General features: G+C 48.9%; 2 protein-coding genes across 8 annotated transcripts; one reads left to right on the top strand and one right to left on the bottom strand.

Annotated features, from left to right (window-relative positions):
• Positions 1–1,314: 1,314 nt before the first annotated feature.
• On the bottom strand, positions 1,315–11,763 carry LOC138824802 (protein BRICK1). The gene is made up of 3 exons (XM_070019098.1): positions 11,600–11,763; positions 2,364–2,446; positions 1,315–1,909 (listed from the first exon to the last, which is right to left on the bottom strand). The coding sequence occupies exons 1-3, from the start codon at positions 11,715–11,717 to the stop codon at positions 1,883–1,885; spliced, it is 228 nt and encodes a 75-aa protein (XP_069875199.1). The 5' UTR covers positions 11,718–11,763; the 3' UTR covers positions 1,315–1,882.
• On the top strand, positions 11,719–18,370 carry LOC138824801 (FANCD2 opposite strand protein). 7 transcript variants are annotated; one of them, XM_070019092.1, is made up of 4 exons: positions 11,719–11,912; positions 14,262–14,327; positions 15,386–15,538; positions 17,512–18,369. In XM_070019092.1, exon 4 carries the CDS (start codon positions 17,520–17,522, stop codon positions 18,054–18,056), a length of 537 nt encoding a protein of 178 aa, XP_069875193.1. In that variant the 5' UTR covers positions 11,719–11,912; positions 14,262–14,327; positions 15,386–15,538; positions 17,512–17,519; the 3' UTR covers positions 18,057–18,369. The 7 variants fall into 7 exon arrangements, with proteins under 7 accessions (XP_069875193.1, XP_069875194.1, XP_069875195.1 ...); XM_070019093.1 differs by having other exon boundaries at positions 14,262–14,387; XM_070019094.1 differs by lacking the exon at positions 11,719–11,912 and adding an exon at positions 12,953–12,967 and having other exon boundaries at positions 14,307–14,387.
• The last annotated feature ends 408 nt before the right edge of the window (positions 18,371–18,778 follow it).

Raw genomic sequence — 18,778 nt, 5'->3', positions numbered from 1 at the left:
CTGACGTGCTCCCTTTGTCCATTCTCCAGCAAACGTCGTAATTTCCTCTTTGGACTGTATCTCTTTTTCTCTATTCCTGGGCCTTGAACTCAGGGACTAGGCACTGTCCCTAAGGTTCTTTCGCTCTACCACTTGAGCCACAGCACCATTTCCAGCTTTTTCTGTGTATGTGGTACTGAGGACTTGAACCCAGAGTTTCATGCATGCTAGGCAAGCACCCTACCCCTAAGCCACATTCCCAGCCCATCTCTTCACTGTTTTGCTCATCTGACCTACCCTCTGCACTTTTTTTTGTGGGTTGTGGGGCTTGAACTCTGGGCCTGGGCCCTGTCCCTGCGCTCTTCCGCTTGAGCCACAGCGCCACTTCTGGTCTTTTAATTGGAGGTAAGAGTCTCACGGACTTTTCTGCCCGGGCTGGCTTTGAACCTTGATCCTCAGATCTCAGCCTCCTGAGTAGCTAGGATTACAGGCCTGAGCCACTAGCGCCCGGCAAGAATCTTTAAACTACAGTATTTTCAAGGAAATAAATCTATCTTTGGTGAATGTGCACACTTACTTGAATAGGTAACTGGGGCTTCCACTCAGGTCATGGGCATTGTCCCTTAGCTTTTTTTTTTTTTTTGGGGGGGGGCGGTCATGGGGCCGGAGCTCTGGGCCTGGGTGCTGTCCCTCAGCTCTTCAGCTCAAGGCTATCGCTCTACCACTTGAGCCACAGCGCCACTTCTGGCTTTTTTCTTATGTGGTGCTGAGGATCAAACACAGGCCTCAGGCATGCAAGGCAAGCGCTCTACCTCTGAGCCACCTTCCCAGCCCTGTCCCTTAGCTTTATCACTCAAGGATGGCACTTTACCACTTGAGCCCAGCTCCACTTCCAACTGGTGGCAAGAGTCTCTAAAGCTTTCTTGCTTAGGCTGGTTTCGAACTGGGATCCTGAGACCTCCTGCCTAATGAGTAGCTAGGTTTACAGGTGTAAGCACTGGTACATCTTTCATAAACTAGTCTGCTCTGGACTGTAGTTAAATTGTGTGGATACTGCTATTTCAACAGGCTGTAAGCATCATGTCTGACTGAATGCTGCATCAGTTATTAGAGTGTAACGCGCCTACACAGTAAGCACTGGATAAATGTCTGCTGAATGACCAGATGATTCCCAGGATGCCTCAGGCAGCTAGAGTCCAGACACAGGGACGGGGGGAGGGGGAGGGAAGCTCCCTAGGCTTTGAATCTGAAGACGCTGTTCAGCAGTCAGCCTACACATCCCGCTTGTGCACAGTACTGAGCCCATCTTCTCCCAACACAATCACAGCAGTCAGATAAAGTTAAGGAGTTTATTAGGGAAATATGAGAGGTACAGACACCCCAACTGACAGAAAACTCTGCAAATGTCCCTTTCAAGCCACACGAGGGCCTGGCAGTGACCTTAAACAAGAAACTGGTGGGTTGGCAACATGGTTCGCTGGCAGCCACACTGCCAGGACTGCCCCCAACCCCCACGGCCCACCGCGGGTGGGGAGGAGAAGACAGGACTGTTGCTGGAGTCAGTGCAGAGGCAATGAGAGCGGTAAGGAAAATCTGGAAGTGCGAAGTGCGAGGAGCTGCATAGAGTCCCAGGCTTCCGGCGCAACCCCTCAACCACATTTAACAATAGCTTCATGAAACGTTACTCAAAAGGTACAAACCCCTAATACTGTTTCCCAGTCCCCCACGCCACATCACACTCCCCGATGTACACGGCAGCGTCAAAGGCCACACTTTTGAAAAAAGAAAAAACGAGAAAGGCCTGTTGCTCATTACGGAGAGGAGGAGGGGGAGGGGCAGAAGCTGCCAGGCCCCCACGCTGCCTGTGTTCCCAACAGCAACTTCTCAGCAGCTCGGCACAGTTCTAGGTGAGAGTCTCACCTTTCGTCACCTGTCAAAGGAAAGCTGACATTGAGATCTACTCAGAGGTAAAGGCATCTATAAAAAACAAAAACAAAAAAACCCTTATTTTGGAACTCCAGAAATGGAAAACAAGACAGATAGAAGAGTCACAAGACTTAAATCTACACATCGCCGGGCTGGGAAGATGGCTCAGTGGTAGAGCGCTTGCCTTGCATGCCTGAGGCCCTGGGTTCGATTCCTCAGCACCACATAAGCAAAAAGAAAAAAGCCGGAGGTGGCACTGTGGCTCAAGTGGTAGAGCGCTAGCCTTGAGCTGAAGAGCTGAGGGACAGTGCCCAGGCCCAGAGTTCAGGCCCCACGACCAGACCCAAAAAAAAAAAAAAAAGAAAAATCTATACATCGCCAAGCCTGCTTCTGCCCCGGGTTCATTCCACAGGCCTGGTGGTTTGCCTTCTCCCTCAGCCCTTGCCCACTGTACTCACCCGGGCTTCAATGTACTCTATTCTCCGCTCAAGGGCTGTCAATTTCTCATTTAGTGTTGCGAGTCTTGAACGGCAAGACATATCTGGTAAAAGAAGACTCATGTTCAGGATTATCTTCACTCCAGACACACACACGTACAAAGCATTGTTCCCCTGAAGAGGAAAGATTCACAATGCAGAGCACACCTGTGGACATGGCGAGGCGCTTAGGAGTATAACTGACTATCCCACCAGCGATGGCAGGCAAGAACAGTGACCCCCCCTAAAAGACTTCCACACCCTAACACCTGGAACTTGTGAATAGATATCATACCTGGGAGACTTGCAGCCATCATCAATACTAAAGAACTGAGATCCTAGGATTTATCTTGGACTTCTTGGCAGGTTTAATCTAAATCCAAAGTCCATGAATATAGACAGCAAAGGCACAAGAAGGCTTCAGAGAAGAAGGGATCAAAGGTTTGAAGCATCTCCAGGTGCTGGTGGCTCACGCCTATAATCCTAGCAACTCAAGAGGCTGAGATCTGAGGATTGTAGTTCAAAGCCAGGCCAGGTAGAAAATCTGTGACTCTTTTTTTTTTTTGGTCCGGTCATGGGGCCTGAACTCTGGGCCTGGGTGCTGTCCCTCAGCTCTTCAGCTCAAGGCTAGTGCTCTACCACTTAAGCCACAGCGCCACTTCCGGATTTTTTTCTTTTTGCTTACCGTGGTGCTGAGGAATCGAACCCAGGGCCTCGAGCATGCAAGGCAAGCGCTCTACCACTGAGCCACCTTCCCAGCCCCAAGTCTGTGACTCTTATCTCCAAATAAACACCAGAAAACTGGAAGTGGCACTATGGCTCAAAGCAGTAGAGCACTATCCTTGAGTAGAAAAAGCTCAGGCAGAGTGCCTATTCCCTGAGTTCATGGCTAACAACAACAACAAAAAAAAGGTTTGAAACATCACAGGGACTCAACTTGCTACCGTTGCATTGAAAGGGGGAAGACACAGTAAGCCAAGGAATGTAAGGGACCTTTAGAAGCTGGAAATATAGACTAGGAAGCCAGAGGCAGACATTGCAGTGATGCAGCCGCAAGCCCAGAACACCTGTGGCCTTTAGAAGCTAGAAGAGGCTGGAAAGGTTCCCCTGTGAAGGCATACAGCGACCAGGGGCCAGGACTTTTAGTGCCAATTTGGAAGGGTTGAATTTGAGAACTCATTCTTGCTTTCCCTTTTTATTCAGGGCTGCCATGCTATCGCTTGAGCCACACCAGCATGTGCAGTATAGTCTGAGAAACTCAATCTCTAATTAATCAGCAAGATGCCAGAATGGAAGTGTGGAAGCCTCAAGTGGTATAGCACCAACCTGTGAGCAAGCAAGCAGTTCGAGTTCGAGCCCTGTTCTGACAAAAAATAGTTGGCTGTACTAAAGAGTTTGAAGAGAGGGCGGGGAAGGTGGCTCAGTGGTGGAGTGCTAGCGTAGCATGCATGAAGCCCTGGGTTCTATTCCTCAGTACCACATACACAGAAAAAGCTGGAAATGGTGCTATGGTTCAGGTGTTAGAGCAAAAGAGGCTCAGGGACATTGCCCAGGCCCTGAGTTCAAGCCCCAGGACTGGCAAAAACAAAAACAAACAAACAAAAAGTTTGAAGAGAAGAAACATGACAAGAGAAAGCACATACAGGTGCGCCTTGGGATGGCCTGCTGCCCGCTGCCCGCTGGGAGCTGCCACTCCCTGGCACAGCAATGCCAGACACACGCTGCTAGCCTGGGAAATGACGAAACTCAAATTCTCAAAGGATATTAGGTCAGGGTTATAGCGCAGTGGTAGAACACAGGCCTGGCATTGTGCTATGTGTATTACTTTCATACCACAATGAAATCAATGACGATTCTTTCTAACTGCAGGGCCAAACAACAACAAACAAATCCAATACCCTGATTCCATCTGGGAGAAACAGCCCAAATCTTCCTCTTCCTTTTCCAATTTTCTTTTCTTTCACTACCTCACACAAAGTGCACCCTAGATTCCCCTCAAGTGTCTTTTCCTCTGCACACTTCTCTATTTGTCCATTTTTTCCAGCCACTATATTGTTACAAGAGAAAAGGGCACCGATGGCAGCAACTATTTCCTGCTACCTCCTCCAACACTGCTGCTCAGCCACATCACACATAATGACTCAACACTAAGCGAACAACTCTCCATCTCTCCCTGGCTAGTTTGCAGAAGTGCTACATCGTGCTACATGCTCATCTGTCTCAACTTCCATTCACTCTGTGCACACCTTACTTACCTTGCCTGTCTAAACATTCAAGACTCAATTCAGCAGGGCGCAGTGGCTCACACTTAGCTCATCAGGATTGCTATTTAAGGTTAGATGGAAGGAAAAGTTCATGAAATACCATCTTAGCCAATAAAAAAGGTTGGGCACAGTGGTCTACACCTGCCATCTCAGATAAATGGGAGGTGTAACTAGAAGGGCCAGGCTAATGGGACGATAACAAAAGCAAGAAGGACTGGGGGCATCCCAGAAAAAGAAAGAAAGAAGGAAAGAAAGAAGGAAAGGAAGGAAGGAAGGAAGGAAAGAAGGAAGGAAGGACTCTCAATTTCAATATCATTTCTGAGGATTGCAGTTCATAAGCCAACCCAGGCATACAAATCCAGTAAATAACCAGTGGAAAAAAAAAAAAAAAAGCTAGACATGGAAGTGTGGTAGAGTGGTAGAGTGCCAGCTGTGGGTGAAAGTCAAGTGAGCAAGAGGACCAGAGTTCAAGCCCCAGGTAACAACTACTATAATCTAATTTTAGAATATTCTGAACATTGCTGAAGGAAACCAAGTACTGTCAATCTCCATTCTGCCTTCCCTCAGTCCCTAGAAACAACTTAATTTGCCGGGCGCCGGTGGCTCACGTCTGTAATCCTAGCTACTCAGAAGGCTGAGATCTGAGGATCATGGTTCAAAGCCAGCCTGGGCAGAAAAGTCTGTGAGACTCATATCCAATTAACCACTAGAAAACCAGAAGTGGTGCTGTGGCTCAAGCAGTAGCACACTCACCTTGAGATGAAGAGCGCAGGGATAGCACCCAGGCCCAGAGTTCAAGCACCACAACCGACCAAAAAAAAAAAAAAAAAGAAAAGAAAAGAAAAGAAAAGAAACAACTTAATTCCTCTACTGATCTCTCTGTTCTGGTCATTTTTCGTTCTTTTGTAAAAGGTGTTGGGGATCAAACTCAGGGCCTATACATACTTGGTATTATACAACTAAACCACTGCCAGACCCCCTCTTTTTTTCTTTGTCAGTTGTGAGACTTAAACTTGGGGCCTGGACCCTCAAGCAACAACTCCACTTCTGGTTTTCTGGTGCTCACTTTTGTGCCCAGGCTGGCTTTGAACCATGATCCTCAGATCTTGGCCTCCTGAGTAGCTAGGATTTAGGTGTAAGCCACCAGAGCCAGGCCAAACCCACTTGTTTTTAGTCTTATTTATCTCCTAGTGCTGCTTCCTCTACTCCCAGTTCTAGCCTGCACATAAGCACTCAGCACCCTGCCCTTTCCATCAAGACTGTTCTTCTCAGTATAATTTTTGGAAGCATAAAAGTACACATTATGTCTGCTATTCAATAAGCACAAGAATATTTTCTTTGACAACCTGTTATTTCCCATGAGTAAAGATACACCAAAATTACGGTGGAAAGGGAATGGGAGAGAGAGGGCCTTCCTTCCTGAACGTCTGTTCTGTTCTACTGTCAATCTGGTAATGAGTCAGAATCCAAGACTGATGCTATAGTACCAGCACACATGGATAAACACTTCCAGGAATATAAAATGCTCAACTTCAGAACGTCATTCCCATTGCAGATCCCATTAAATATATACTGGTTCACGGACAGGGACATAGTTCGGTGGTAGATCATGAAACCATGGCTTCTATCCTCAGCACTGCAAATGGGAACAGGGCAAAACATACTGTTTCAAACAAAAACACTGGAAATATTTTATGTAAATTTCATCTCAATTAAAAACTTTAAAAAAAAAACACAAAAACACTGGAAAGCTGGGCACCATCAGTATCACAGATCCAAGCCAGCCTGGGCAGATTAAATCTCAAGACCCAAGTGATAAAGCATTTAGAATTGTTCCCCATTCTGAGCCCACTGCATAAGCCCTCTCTCTGACAGCTACCTGTGGGTCTATACAAAGAGTCAATAGTTTACTTTGACTCTAGAGCTCTTTGAAAAGGGCAGTGATCCTACAATCCTTACCCTGACATAGGGTAAGTTAGTCACGTCCTTTGTTGATAGATTGCAACTGGTAATAGTGGATTCACAATCTGTGGTTTTGTCTTTCAGTGGTGGAAGACCACCTGAATCTGAGGACTTACAGGCAGTAACACAATAATCACATCCAACACGAAGCCCACTCTTCTACTTTGGATTTAATCAAGTTTCTACAAAATACACACACATTATAATAGGCCTTTATTTTTAGACTTCGCCTCTTAATTTTTTTTTTTTTTTGGGGGGGGAGTCCAGTCGTGGGGCCTGAACTCTGGGCCTGGGCGCTGTCCCTCAGCTCTTCAGCTCAAGACTAGCGCTCTACCACTTGAGCCACAGTGCCACCTCCGGCTTTTTTCTTTTTGCTTATGTGGTGCTGAGGAATCAAACCCAGGGCCTCAGGCATGCAAGGCAAGCACTCTACCACTGAACCACCTTCCCAGGCCTCCCCTCTTAATTCTAAAGCTAGCATATGCAGAAAAGTGTAAAGAGAATAACAGATTGTTGCTGTCTGGAAATACCTGGTTTGGGCTGTGGATGTAGTCCAGTGGTAGGACACTTGCCTAGCATACATGAGACCCTGACTTCCATCCCTAGCACCACAAAAGACAAGCACAGTACCTTCTATTCTATATTCTAAGTACGTAATAAAGGGCTATGGTCACTTAAAAAAAAAAAAAAAACCATAAATTGGTGCTGGTGGCTCACGCCTGAAATCTCTAGCTATTCAGGAGGCTGAGATCTGAGGATCATATTTCAAAGCCAACCTAGGCAGAAAAGTCCCTTATCTTTTTTTTTTTTAATTTTATTTTATTTGTGAACATACTGTACAGAGGGGTTACAATTACATGGGCAGGATAATGCGTACATTTCTTACCAAGCATTGCACCCTCCTCCTTTGGTTTACCCTTCACATCCCTTCCCAGCCTCTCCCCTCCCCCCCAATCCCAATCTTCTCCTTCCCCCCCCTTCTCTCCCCCCCCCCCCCCCCGCACCGACGTTGTAAAGTCGTTTTGGACATGACAACTTGTACTTCTCATTGTTGCAACAGGTCCACCTGTATCCTTAAACAACTGGTTTTTCCCCATCTCCTCCACAAGTTATACTGACATCAAGTATAGTGAAAGCAGGGGAAAGTCCCTTATCTTATGTCCAATTAACCACCAGAAAACCGGAAGTGGCACTGTAACTCCAAGTGGTACAGCACTAGACTTCAGCAAAAAAGAGCTCAGGGAGGTGGGCACCAGTGGCTCACGCCTGTATTCCTAGCTACTTAGGAGACTGAGATCTGGGGACTGTGGTTCAAAGCTAGCCCACACAAGAATATCTGTGAGACTCTTTTCTCCAATAAAACCACTAGAAAACCGGAAGTGGCTCTGTAGCTCAAGTGGTAGAGCACTAGCCTTGAGCTGAAGAGCACAGGGACAGCGCCCAGGCCCAGAGTTCAAGCCCCATGACCAAAACAAACAACAACAACAACAATAACAAACTATAGAGTTCTGTCAGAAATTCAAGACCTACCTTTTTAGGTGTGACCTGCAAGTGTTTGTGAATTAAAGATTTTGTTTTGTTTATGTGGATACTGGGCTTGAATTCATGGCTTAGGTGCTATCCCTTAGCTTTCTGGCTCAAGCCTAGCACTCTATACCACTTGAGCCAGGGCTCCTCTTGTTTTCTTTGCTGATAATTTGTCTGCCAAACTGGCATCAAACTTAATAAATACTCAGATCTCAGCCTTCTGAGTAGCTAGGATTACAGGCGTGAGCCACAGAGCTCAGTTGAATTCAGCTCTCATGGAGGCAACTAGCATAAGCTTGAGGTGCCCTGGGCTGCCCAGAGCAATGGGCTAAAGACTATCCCAAGAAACTAGAGAGCAAAGACAGAGGAGTGGATCAGAAAATGAGCAAAAGCCAAGAGTCAGATACTGAGTTCAAGTTCCTGTCTTAGACAAAAAAAGAAAAAAAGAAACCAGAAGGCAACGTGTTTGCTCTATCGTCTCTGCAGACGTGCAGAGAAGAAGATAAGAAAGAACACAGGGGTCTCTAAAATCTTTAGAATTTTCTGAGGACAGACAATGTCTGGGAAAGAGAACCTAAGTAGTTACAGCATACTACAACCAGGATATTAAAGACCATGGACCAGCTAAGAGACACAGAAAGAGAAAAGATGCTAATTATCCCTCCTCCCCCAAAGATCAGACTGGATTCTTCCTGTTACATTGAGAATCCCACCTCAGCATCCAATTCATAAACCTTGCATCTCTTTTGAAAGACATAACAAAAAATGTGGTGCATATTATTAAGATGATGAAGCTGAAGGAGAGTCAGAGGACATCTGACTTTAAGTCTAAAGGACAGTCTGATGGTGCAGAAGGTCCTGCTAAAGGTCCTTATCCAGAAAAAGGTGCAATGGCAAGAGGGGGAGGATCAAAACACCTGTTACCTGTCTCCTTATGAATACCTCAGAGTAGGGGAGCATCACATCTATTGACCTAGTGAATTACAAAGTTTGATCACAATCTTATTGAAAGTTTTCTAGAAACTGTCAATGGTTTAGCTGTGAATCAGCAGCACACGCCTTGCAATCCTAGCTATTCAGGAGGCTGAGATCATAGTTCAAAGCCAGTCCTGTCAGGAAAGTCCATGAGACTCTTATCTCCAATTAACCAGAAGAAAACTAGAAGTGGTGCTGTGGCTCAAGTGGTAGAGTGTTCACCTTGAGCTGAAGAGCTAAGGGACAGTACCCAGGCCCAGAGTTCAAGCCCCATGACAGACCAAAAAAAAAAAAATTATCAGTGGTTTATGTAGCCAGGGTGTCTGAATGCCCTGAAACTGTATCAAAATTGTACTAGAATTCTGAGTTACCCAATAGATAATATATATAGTTTTCCAAAAGAACATAAAGAAATCCAGGCACTGGTGGTCTGTAATCCTAGCTACTCAGGAGGCTGAGATCTGAGGATCGAGGTTCAAAGCCAGCCAGGGCAGGAAAGACCGTGAGACTCCTATCTCCAACAAACCACCAGAAAACCGGAAGTGGCGCTGTGGCTCAAGTGGTAGAGCACTTGCCTTGAGCTGAAGAGCTGAGGCACAGTGCTCAGGCCCAGAGTTCAAGCCCCATGGCCCCATGACCGACTAAAAAAAAAAAAAAAAAAAAAAAAGGAAAGAATTATATTCATACTTTGCAAAAGGAACAAAATAACCAGACAGATTCTTTTTTTTTTTTTTTTTTTTTTTTTTGGTCGGTCATGGGGCTTGAATTCTAAGCCAGGGTGCTGTCCCTCAGCTCTTCAGCTCAAGGCTAGCCCTCTACTACTTGAGCCACAGCGCCACTTCCGGTTTTCTGAATAGGTAAGAGTCTCACGGACTTTCCTGCCCGGGCTGGCTTTGAACCCCAGATCTCAGCCTCCTGAGTAGCTAGGATTACAGGCGTGAGCCACCGGCGCGGGGCTCCAGACAGATTCTTGATGCTCTTTGCTTGGTGTTGAGGCTATGGCTTCAGGACGTCTTGCTTTTGTATAGAGGCCGTATTAAGCTGCGACTCTCAGCTGTAAGCAAGCAGGAGTCAGTTGGTATGATAAGTGTTTGAATTACTTTTTGGATTTTTCTGTTTATGTGGTGTTGAGGAATCGAACCCAGGGCTTCATGCATGCAAGGCAAGCGCTCTACCACTGTGCCACCTTCCCAGCCCAAGTGTTTGAATTACTGTTTGTTAAACGTGGCAGACTTAAAAAATTTTTTAAACAAATTATAGAACTCACTGGCAGCAAAACTTTAAAAAGCCACAGCACCACTGGAAGTACAAACTCCTGTACAAGCTCTGTGTTCGACAGCCTATTTTTGGAATACTTAGAATGTTGACATTTTTTGAGGTTAAACAGTGTTAGATTAAAAAAAAAAAATTCTGGCTGGGACGAGTGCTTGCCTTGCATGCCTGAGGCCCTGGGTTCGATTCCCCAGCACCACATAAGCAAAAAGAAAAAAGTCGGAAGTGGCGCTGTGGCTCAAGTGGTAGAGCGCTAGCCTTGAGCTGAAGAGCTGAGGGACAGCACCCAGGCCCAGAGTTCAGGCCCCACGACCGGACCAAAAATAAAACACAACACAACAAAAAAACAAATTCTAACAGTGAGGTTTACAGTCCCAGTTCTTGGGGGCTGAGGCCAGACGGCCGGCCGGGCAGCGCGGTGAGCGCAGCCTCAACACCAACACGAAGCCTCGCACCGTCACGCAGGGTCCCGCGCTGGCGCTGCTGTTTCACTCGAGGCTGGAGCTCTATCCCTCCAGCCGCGGCTCCACTTGCAGCGTTTTGCTGGTTAACGGGAAATCAATGTTCCACAGGCTTTCCTGCCGGGGGCTGGCTTTGAACCACAATCCTGGCCTTGCCTCCTCCGGGGCAGCTCAGGTCGGCCGACCGACACGGCCCACCCGGGCCGGGCCTCTGCTAGTCTTAGTTGCCTCCCGTCGCTGCCTTCACGGAACCCAAGCACCCAACCCCAAGACGATCACGAGGCGCCCGGTCTCCAGACGCCTTCTGGGGCCGTCGGGCCAGCGCAGGCGGTCGGCGACGGAGCGCCGCGCGCGGAGGAGCGAGCACCGTCCCGCCGCCGGCGCGCAGGCCCAGCAAAGCCCCGGAAAGGCCGTGTCTCCGCGGAACCCGGCGGCGCCCCGCCGGAAGGACCCGGGCCTCACGCCGGACCTCGCGCCCGCCCCGCGGCGCGCACCCGCGGGGACCCGGAGCGAACGGCCCGGCCTCGGCCGAGTGCGGCCCGGAAGGGAAGCGGGGCGCAGAGCGGCCGCCGGAGGGCGGCAGCGGAGCCCCCGGCCGAGGGCCAGGCCTGACGAGGGGCCCGCGGGGCGGGGGGCGGCCGCCAGCGGGGGCGCGAACCCCGGGCTCCGGGAACCCCCCTCCCCCGGGCTTCTCTCCCCGGGGCCCGCCGAGCGCCCGACGCCTCCCTCCTCCCCGCCTCTCCGGCTCCCTGCTAACCAAACGAGTTGAGAAAGTCCGCGATCTTCTTGATGCTGCAGGTGATGAGTTCAATGTATTCCCGGTTCGCCCAGTCCTGGTGGATCTCTCGCTGCACGGGATCCTCCTGTCCCGCCATGGCGGCCGCCTGAGGAAGAGCAACTGCGCGTGCGCCCTGCCTCCGCTGGCCGCCAGCGCGCCTGCGCCGTCGACCCACACCCTTCCCCGCAGGTCCGCCATTGTGCGGCTTTGTGGTGCGCAAGCGCGGTATCACCAGCGGTCTTCTCAGTTCCTCAAGCCTGGGAAAACAGATGCCTCCGCCCAGGCCCGGGAGGTGAGGTCGGAGTGCGCATGTGCCGGGCGCCACACTCCCACGCCGGTTCCGGTGTTCTGGAACTGAGGGGGCGCGTGGGCATCTCATGCCCCCACACAGCACCCAGCCGTGGTGCTTTGCCCCGTGGCTGAGATTGCTGAGATATATGTCACCAAGCCCTGCCAAGTAACTGGGATTACAAGACAGCCTGAGTTTTTCTTTCATTGCAGCTCTGAGTGTCATTAGAAGGAATACTAGCTCCTATAGTAAACCTGACTCCACACACACGCCTGCTATTTACCATGGGTCATGTTTGTGCCTATTTTGTTTTTGCCAGTCGGGCTTGAACTCAGGGCCTGGGCACTGTCTCTGAGCTTCTTTTGCTCAGCGCTAGCACTCCACCACTTAAGCCACAGCGCCACTTCCAGTCTTCTCTGATTATGTGGTGCTGAGGAATGGAACCCAGGGCTTCATGCATGCCAGGCAAGCGCTCTACCACTGAGCCACATTCCCAGCCCATGTTTGCACTTTTTAGTTAGGTACATCTTTTCTTCTTCATAAGCAATCCAGCCCAGGTATTTTGCCGAAGGGATGCAAAGCTGTTTCTGATTCTGCTGTATATCAGATTTGGAGAGAACAGCAAATAGCATTTCCTGGAACACTCCCTTGGAACTGGACAGCTTGCACAGAGGACTGTGTGCAGAATGTCATAGAAGAATGTTAATCATATGATCTTGGAAGCTTTCATTTAAAGAAAGAATCCTGTACCAAAAAAAAAGTTTCATCTGCTTTTTAAATAACTAGTGTGTTATTTCTCCTCTTCAGGAGGAAAATAAAATTAGCTGGAGGAATTAAGTTTTGTAATTCAAAATCCTTTCCCTCTGTTGTGTCAAGATTTTATGTTCCTCTCCACTTTCTGACTCCCCTCCAAACTTCCTACACTTCACTGGGTGCACATGTACGCAACCGGCATAGGGCAAGTCCCTTAAGGTGATACTGGTTTCTCCAACCAGGACCCCAGCGCGACTCTATCCTCAGAACTTCTTCATCAGCTTTACCCAAGAACCAGACAAAAGGTGACAGCACTTACTGGTGTTGACAAAACTGCAAGGCCTGTTAGGGTTCTGGGAGAAAAGGACCGGTGGCCATTACCTCCACCCCCTACAACAGCTCCTCCCCACTCTGACAGCGCCTACACATCAACTCTCCCACTCCCCAGCCCCTCCCACTCCCTAACGCCACTAAAATCTGCCCACACAAGCTCCTCCCACATGCAAACTCCGCCCACACACCAACTCCTCCCACACTCTGCACCCACACGCCAACTCCTCCCACATGCCAGCTCCGCCCTCACACCAACTCCGCCCACATGCCAACCCCTCCCACACTCCGACTCCGCCCACATGCCAACTCCTCCCACACGCCAGCTCCGCCCTCACCCCAACTCCGCCCACATTCCAGCTCCGCCCTCACACCAACTCCGCCCACATGCCAACTCCGCCCACACACCAACTCCGCCCATACACTATCTCCTCCCATGCATTAACTGCCCACAAATTAACTCTAGGATTGCTGAGGCCAGGCGCTGGGCACCCAGGCATCGGCTGTGTAAACTGCTGCCCACCTCTCCCTCAGCCACCTAGGCTGACAAAAGTGTCAAACAGCTTTTTTCCTCATGGAGCTTGAATTCGGGGCCTGGGCACTCAAGGCCAGAGCTCAAGGCCCGAGCTCTACCACTTTGAGACATAGCTCCACATTTGCTTTACTGGTTAACTGGAGGTAAGAGTCTCACGGGACTTTTCTGCCCCGGCTGGCTTTGAACCTCGGTCCTCAGATCTCTGCCTCCTGAGTAGCTAGGATGACCAGCTGAGCCATCAGTGTCTGGCTTAAACCACATTTTTGATCGGGTGAAAGCATCCTTTTTTTTTTTCAGCATTGTAAAATAGGATAAAATTACCCTTTTGAGGTTTAACAGAAGATAAAGGTTTTCAGTCAGTTTATCTGGAATCACACTAACATCACAAGTCTTCCAAACTCTGGGTAACTCTCCTCTCCTTGAACAGGAGCACGGGTGTACAAAATACAGACTAGCTCTTTTTTTGTGTGTGCAAATAGTTTAATCTGTACTCCAGAAATTCTATTGTACTTTATATCTTTACAAAATAGATTTCAAACAATTATTTACTTTAAAAATGTAATTTTGAAGCATTTCAGAACAATATTTGCAATAACCTATATACAAGAGGTACTGGGTACCATTGGCATATTAGCATTCTGTGCTGAGGATCACTAAGGTTTGCAGAGGAATTAGTCACAAATGACTTATAGAAAATACTGTCATATAGTTGATTTCATCATTTTCTGTTGCAGGAAGCCACTCCACCACAGACTAACTGTTAACACTGCTGTTTCCAGGACTTGTATACCTGTGGCCAGGTGGGAAGCTGGGGTGTCTTCGGTGCTCTAGTCAAAGAGATGATGGGGAGATGGGAGTGGGTAAGTCTTGAACCAGGGCTCCATCAGCCCGTGTTGGATCTGAAGAGGCAGGGACAATAACAGGCGGACTCCTCACATCTTGGCTGGCTTCCCTTCTGGGTGGTCCTGAGTGGTCCAGCGCCACCCTCTCTCGCATGGCCCCGCCCCCGTCCCCGCCTCCCCCGCCCCCTCCCCCGCCCGGTCCTGAATCACAAAGGCGGTTGCCAGGCACCGGTGGGGAGAAGATGAGGCCACCACTCTGGAGCGTGTGGCCCGCGCGGTGTTCAGCAGGTGAGCCTCTGGCCGGGATGGCGATGGTGGGCCTGGGCCCGGGCTCCCACCGCACTCCAGCCCCTCGGGATCTGCACCTTGGCGCTGCCTTCCCCTTTCCCAGGTGGGAAAATGGAGGGGCCTATGAAGGGGAAGCTTCCCCCCCCCAAAAAAAAACAGGTCCTCCTCATCTGAGAGCTATGACAGTTTAAACAGACTTCCTAGGTTCAGCCACGCCTGGAATGGGTGTGTGAACCTGGGAACTGGGAGAGGGGGCTGACACGTTTGCATTTGAACGTTGGGAGAGGCCATCTCACCCATGTGATGTGGGCAGGACATCCGAACAGTCGCTTCACTGCTTCCTCTAGTCGAAGGGGGGAGGGGGTCAGGAAAAGAATCTTGTGATTAAATACATTTGGGGGGGACATGAGTGTATGGGAGTCACTACCCTCCACCCCACCACGCCCTGGTGGAACAGTAAAGCCTAATCTTGGATGTATGCTAAGGTCATGGTAGCAACCACCATAGCCTCTCATAGGCTATCCGGAATAGATAGCTCAGTTCCTCACTCTAAAGCTGCCCAGATATTAGAACACAGTAATTTCCAAGGCACCTGCACAGATCATGAGAAACATGCCAGAGGTGGAAAAATCCACAAATCTCCTTTCTACTAACTACTGTCAGGTACACTTCGAGTTTGAAATGTCACCAACAGTTCTGTTTTAGAAACGAACTTCATTGTCTCGCAGTGGTGAGGTGCCAGCTTTTTAATGGTGACAAATCACTGGATGAGATGGGATCATATCCGCTGCTGTTACCTTGTGTGGGAGAAGTGAAGAGGCACGGAGGAACATACTTGGCTGGAAAGAAAAGGGACTGGAACTGTGTCTGCACATAATAGGGTGGGTAGGTGCTCAAAGCCATTAGCTTCTGAATTCAGTGAAACCCTTACATACTGAGAGTTTTAAAGTAGAATGATGGGAATCCAACCTCTACTTGGATAGACTTTGAGTTAGTTATATTGTTCCAGCCTTTTTCTTCAAAGAAAGCAAGAAAGAAAAAAAAAGCAGAGCTTACACTGGTAATCCTCTGAGTTGAGGTGGATCATGGTTCAAAGCCAGTCAGAAAAATTTTTCAAGACCCCTCTATCTCAACAAAAAAAAGCTGAGGATGGATGTTGGTACATATGTCATCCCAGTTTCATGGGTGGTATAAAGGACAAAGATAACAGTCTAGGATGCCAGGCTAAGGCAAAAGAAAGGCACTATCTGAAAAATAAAGGGTTTGAATTGGTAAAATGTCTGCTAAGCAAGCAGAGGCCCACTGCAGTTGTGGGAGAGGGAGGCAAGGAGAGATACCAAGTACAAATCACTGGGTTTCTCATAGATTTTAAAACAAAACAATGAGTTAAAAACTCCCTTAGGCTAGGTACTGGTGGCTCATGTCTGTAAATCCTAGCTGCTCAGGAGCCTGAGATCTGAGGATCTTGGTTCAAAGCCAACAGGGGAAAGAAAGTCTGTGGGACTCTCATCTCCAAGTAAGCATCAAAACAAAACTGGAGGGGCTGGGAAGTTGGCTTCCTAGTAGAGTGCTTGCTTTGCATGCATGAGGCCCTGGGTTCCATGCCTCAGCACCACATAAGCAGAAAAAAAAAAAAAAGCCAGAAGTGGCGCTGTGGCTCAAGTGGTAGGGTGCTGCCTTGAGCTGAAGAGCTGAGGGATAGTGCCCAGGCCTACAGTTCAGCCCCACAGCCGACAACAAAACAACAACAAAAATAAAGCTGGAAGTAGAGCTGTGGCTCAAGTGGTAAATAGATGGCTAGCCTTGAGCAACACAGTTCAGGGAGAGCTCCCAGGCCCTGAGTTCAAGCCCCAAGACAGCACCAAAAACAAAACAACACCTCCTATCTGTGGGAAGAAGGGTAATCAGTGCATTTTGTTTGTTTTGCCAGTCCTGGGGCTTGAACTGAAGGCCTGGGCACTGTCCCTGAGCTGCTTTTGCTCAAGGCTAACGCTCTACTACTTGAGCCACAGCATCACTGCTGGCTTTTGCTATGTATATGGCACTGAGGAATCGAACCCAGGGCTTCATGCATGCTAGGCAAGCACTCTACCACTGAGCCACATTCCCAGCAACCAGTGTATTTGAAGACTGGCCTTTGTAAACTACCCCTCCTCTGAAGGGAGTACAAAATAAGTTGCCCAGGGCTTTGAGAGAGATTGTCTTCTATTAGTAAACACAGAGGCATTTAGGGCCAACAGGAGACTGTCTTCATAAGGAATAGTGAAAGCCAGAGTTTTACTTACCTCTTAACTCAAAGGTAAGATGCAACAAAATCCTTTGGGAGGGAGGGAGGAGGTCCGTGTAGAGAGACGTCTGGGCCCACCCCTCCTTCCTGATTGCATAGGTCTGAAGTATTTGTATTTCAACTAAATTCCCAAATGATGTACAAGCTGCTAGTCCAAAGGATAGACCTAAAGAACCACTGATGTGAGCTACAAAGAGAGAGGAACATGGACTTGCGGAGCTTCCTCTGACCTCCGACAGCTGGGTCTCATCAGACCCCCAGCAACCCCCGCCACCAGAGACATCAGGCCTGTTATTAGCATTTCTAGCATGGTATAGAGCCCACTTCACATTATTTCCTCCTCTGTACAATGAGTTAAAACCTCCCTCAGGCTTGTGAGGCCTCATGAAGTTTTAGTATGCATACAGTATTTACCATACTCCACGACTACCGTAGCACCTCCTGGAATCTGTTCCATGGGCACCACAAAGTAAGTCTGCATCATATATGAGACGGGATAAATGGTCATAGCCACGCCCTGACCCAAAGCACCGCAGGGAAACGTCATGTGTGATTATTTTCCTCTAGGACTGTCAATGGCAGGATACCAGCTGTGGTCACCATGGACCCCACTGGACGAGAGCTTCCAATGGCTGCGGCACACGACACCCACCCCTTCCTCCAAGCACCCCTTTAAAGCCTCCCCTTGCTTTGCGCACACCCCTTCTGACCTGGAAGTGCAGCTGTGCTTTCAAGAGGTCACTCTAGTGCTAGACACCCCGTTCCTGGAAGCTGGAGTCAGTCCCAAGTTACCCTGCCACACATCAGAGCTCCGAATCATCAACAGCAAGAAAGGCCTGGTGAGGAAGCCCCAGCCCGTCCGCCTCAGTGGAGTGGATTCTGTCTTTGGCAGGGTCATCACGGCTCAGCCACCCAAGTGGACGGGGACCTTCAGGGTCTCAGACAAGTCAGCCTTCTGCAAAATCATCAGCAGGGAGCATCAGTGGCCCACTGGCCTCAAGGAGCCTCAGATCCAGATGACAGTGACAATGTGCAAACAGATGCTGCGTTCTATCCTCTTGCTGTATGCAACCTACAAGAAGTGCACCTTTGCTTTGCAACACTCCAAGTAAAGGGCCCCATCGGTCTGCAGTTGCTTACACCATGCCCTCTGGCGTGTACCTGAAGCTTACAAAAACCTGTCCTGGAAGATGAAATGGTGATATCGCCCCAGAGACTTTGATCTTCTGCCAAGCAGTGACAACTAAGGAGCCCCTTTTCTCCCCTGCTCTCCAAAAACAAGGCCAGTGATACAGAGCAAGGGAGGACATTTCTACTGGAAAGTCAAACCACCATTTAAAAAGAGAGTCAAGCTAGCACTGATATGTACATGTGACAAAGAACAATTAAACAAACCATATAAACCATATAAACCAGCCTAGTGTGACCTCACTTCAAACACCAAGGACAATGAGTTGGGGAACAGGGAATGTCAAGGAAAGGGATGTGTAAGGGGCTGGGGGTTTAGCTCAGCGGAAGAGCGCCTGCCTGGCGAGCACAAGGCCCCGAGTTTGCTCCTCAGCTCTAGGAAAAAAAAAAAAAAAGAAAAAGAGGGATGTATGGATTTCTGTCTGCCAGATGATAAAGGGTTCAAAAGTCTTTATGAAGCCAGGCTCAGGTGGTTCATGCCAGATGATGGTGGCTCACTCTAATCGTACGTACTCAAGAGGCTGAGATCCTTTGAGGACAGGGAAGGAAAAGTCCATGAGACTCTTCTCTCAAACTACAAAAAAACTGGAAAGTGGAGCTGTGGCTCAAGTGGTAGAGCACTAGCCATGAGCAATAAAGCTCAGGG

Source organism: Dipodomys merriami, unplaced genomic scaffold (genome assembly GCF_024711535.1).
Source record: "Dipodomys merriami isolate MVZ:Mamm:240054 unplaced genomic scaffold, mDipMer1.0.p SCAF_13, whole genome shotgun sequence".
NCBI classification, from domain to species: domain Eukaryota; kingdom Metazoa; phylum Chordata; class Mammalia; order Rodentia; family Heteromyidae; genus Dipodomys; species Dipodomys merriami.
The sequence above is the reverse complement of the archived record's forward strand: the minus strand, read 5'-3'. Positions and strand labels throughout refer to the sequence as shown.

Bases quoted from the DNA above. Each gene is read 5' to 3' on its own strand.
- LOC138824802 (XM_070019098.1), bottom strand. From the start codon at position 11,717: ATGGCGGGACAGGAGGATCCCGTGCAGCGAGAGATCCACCAGGACTGG. The intron at 2,447-11,599 runs GTTAGCAGGGAG...TTCTTTTACCAG, and splicing joins GGACTTTCTCAACTCGTTTG to ATATGTCTTGCCGTTCAAGA. The intron at 1,910-2,363 runs GTGAGTACAGTG...TTCCTTTGACAG, and splicing joins TAGAGTACATTGAAGCCCGG to GTGACGAAAGGTGAGACTCT.
- LOC138824801 (XM_070019091.1), top strand. From the start codon at position 14,612: ATGAGGCCACCACTCTGGAGCGTGTGGCCCGCGCGGTGTTCAGCAG. The intron at 14,658-17,511 runs GTGAGCCTCTGG...ATTTTCCTCTAG, and splicing joins GCCCGCGCGGTGTTCAGCAG to GACTGTCAATGGCAGGATAC.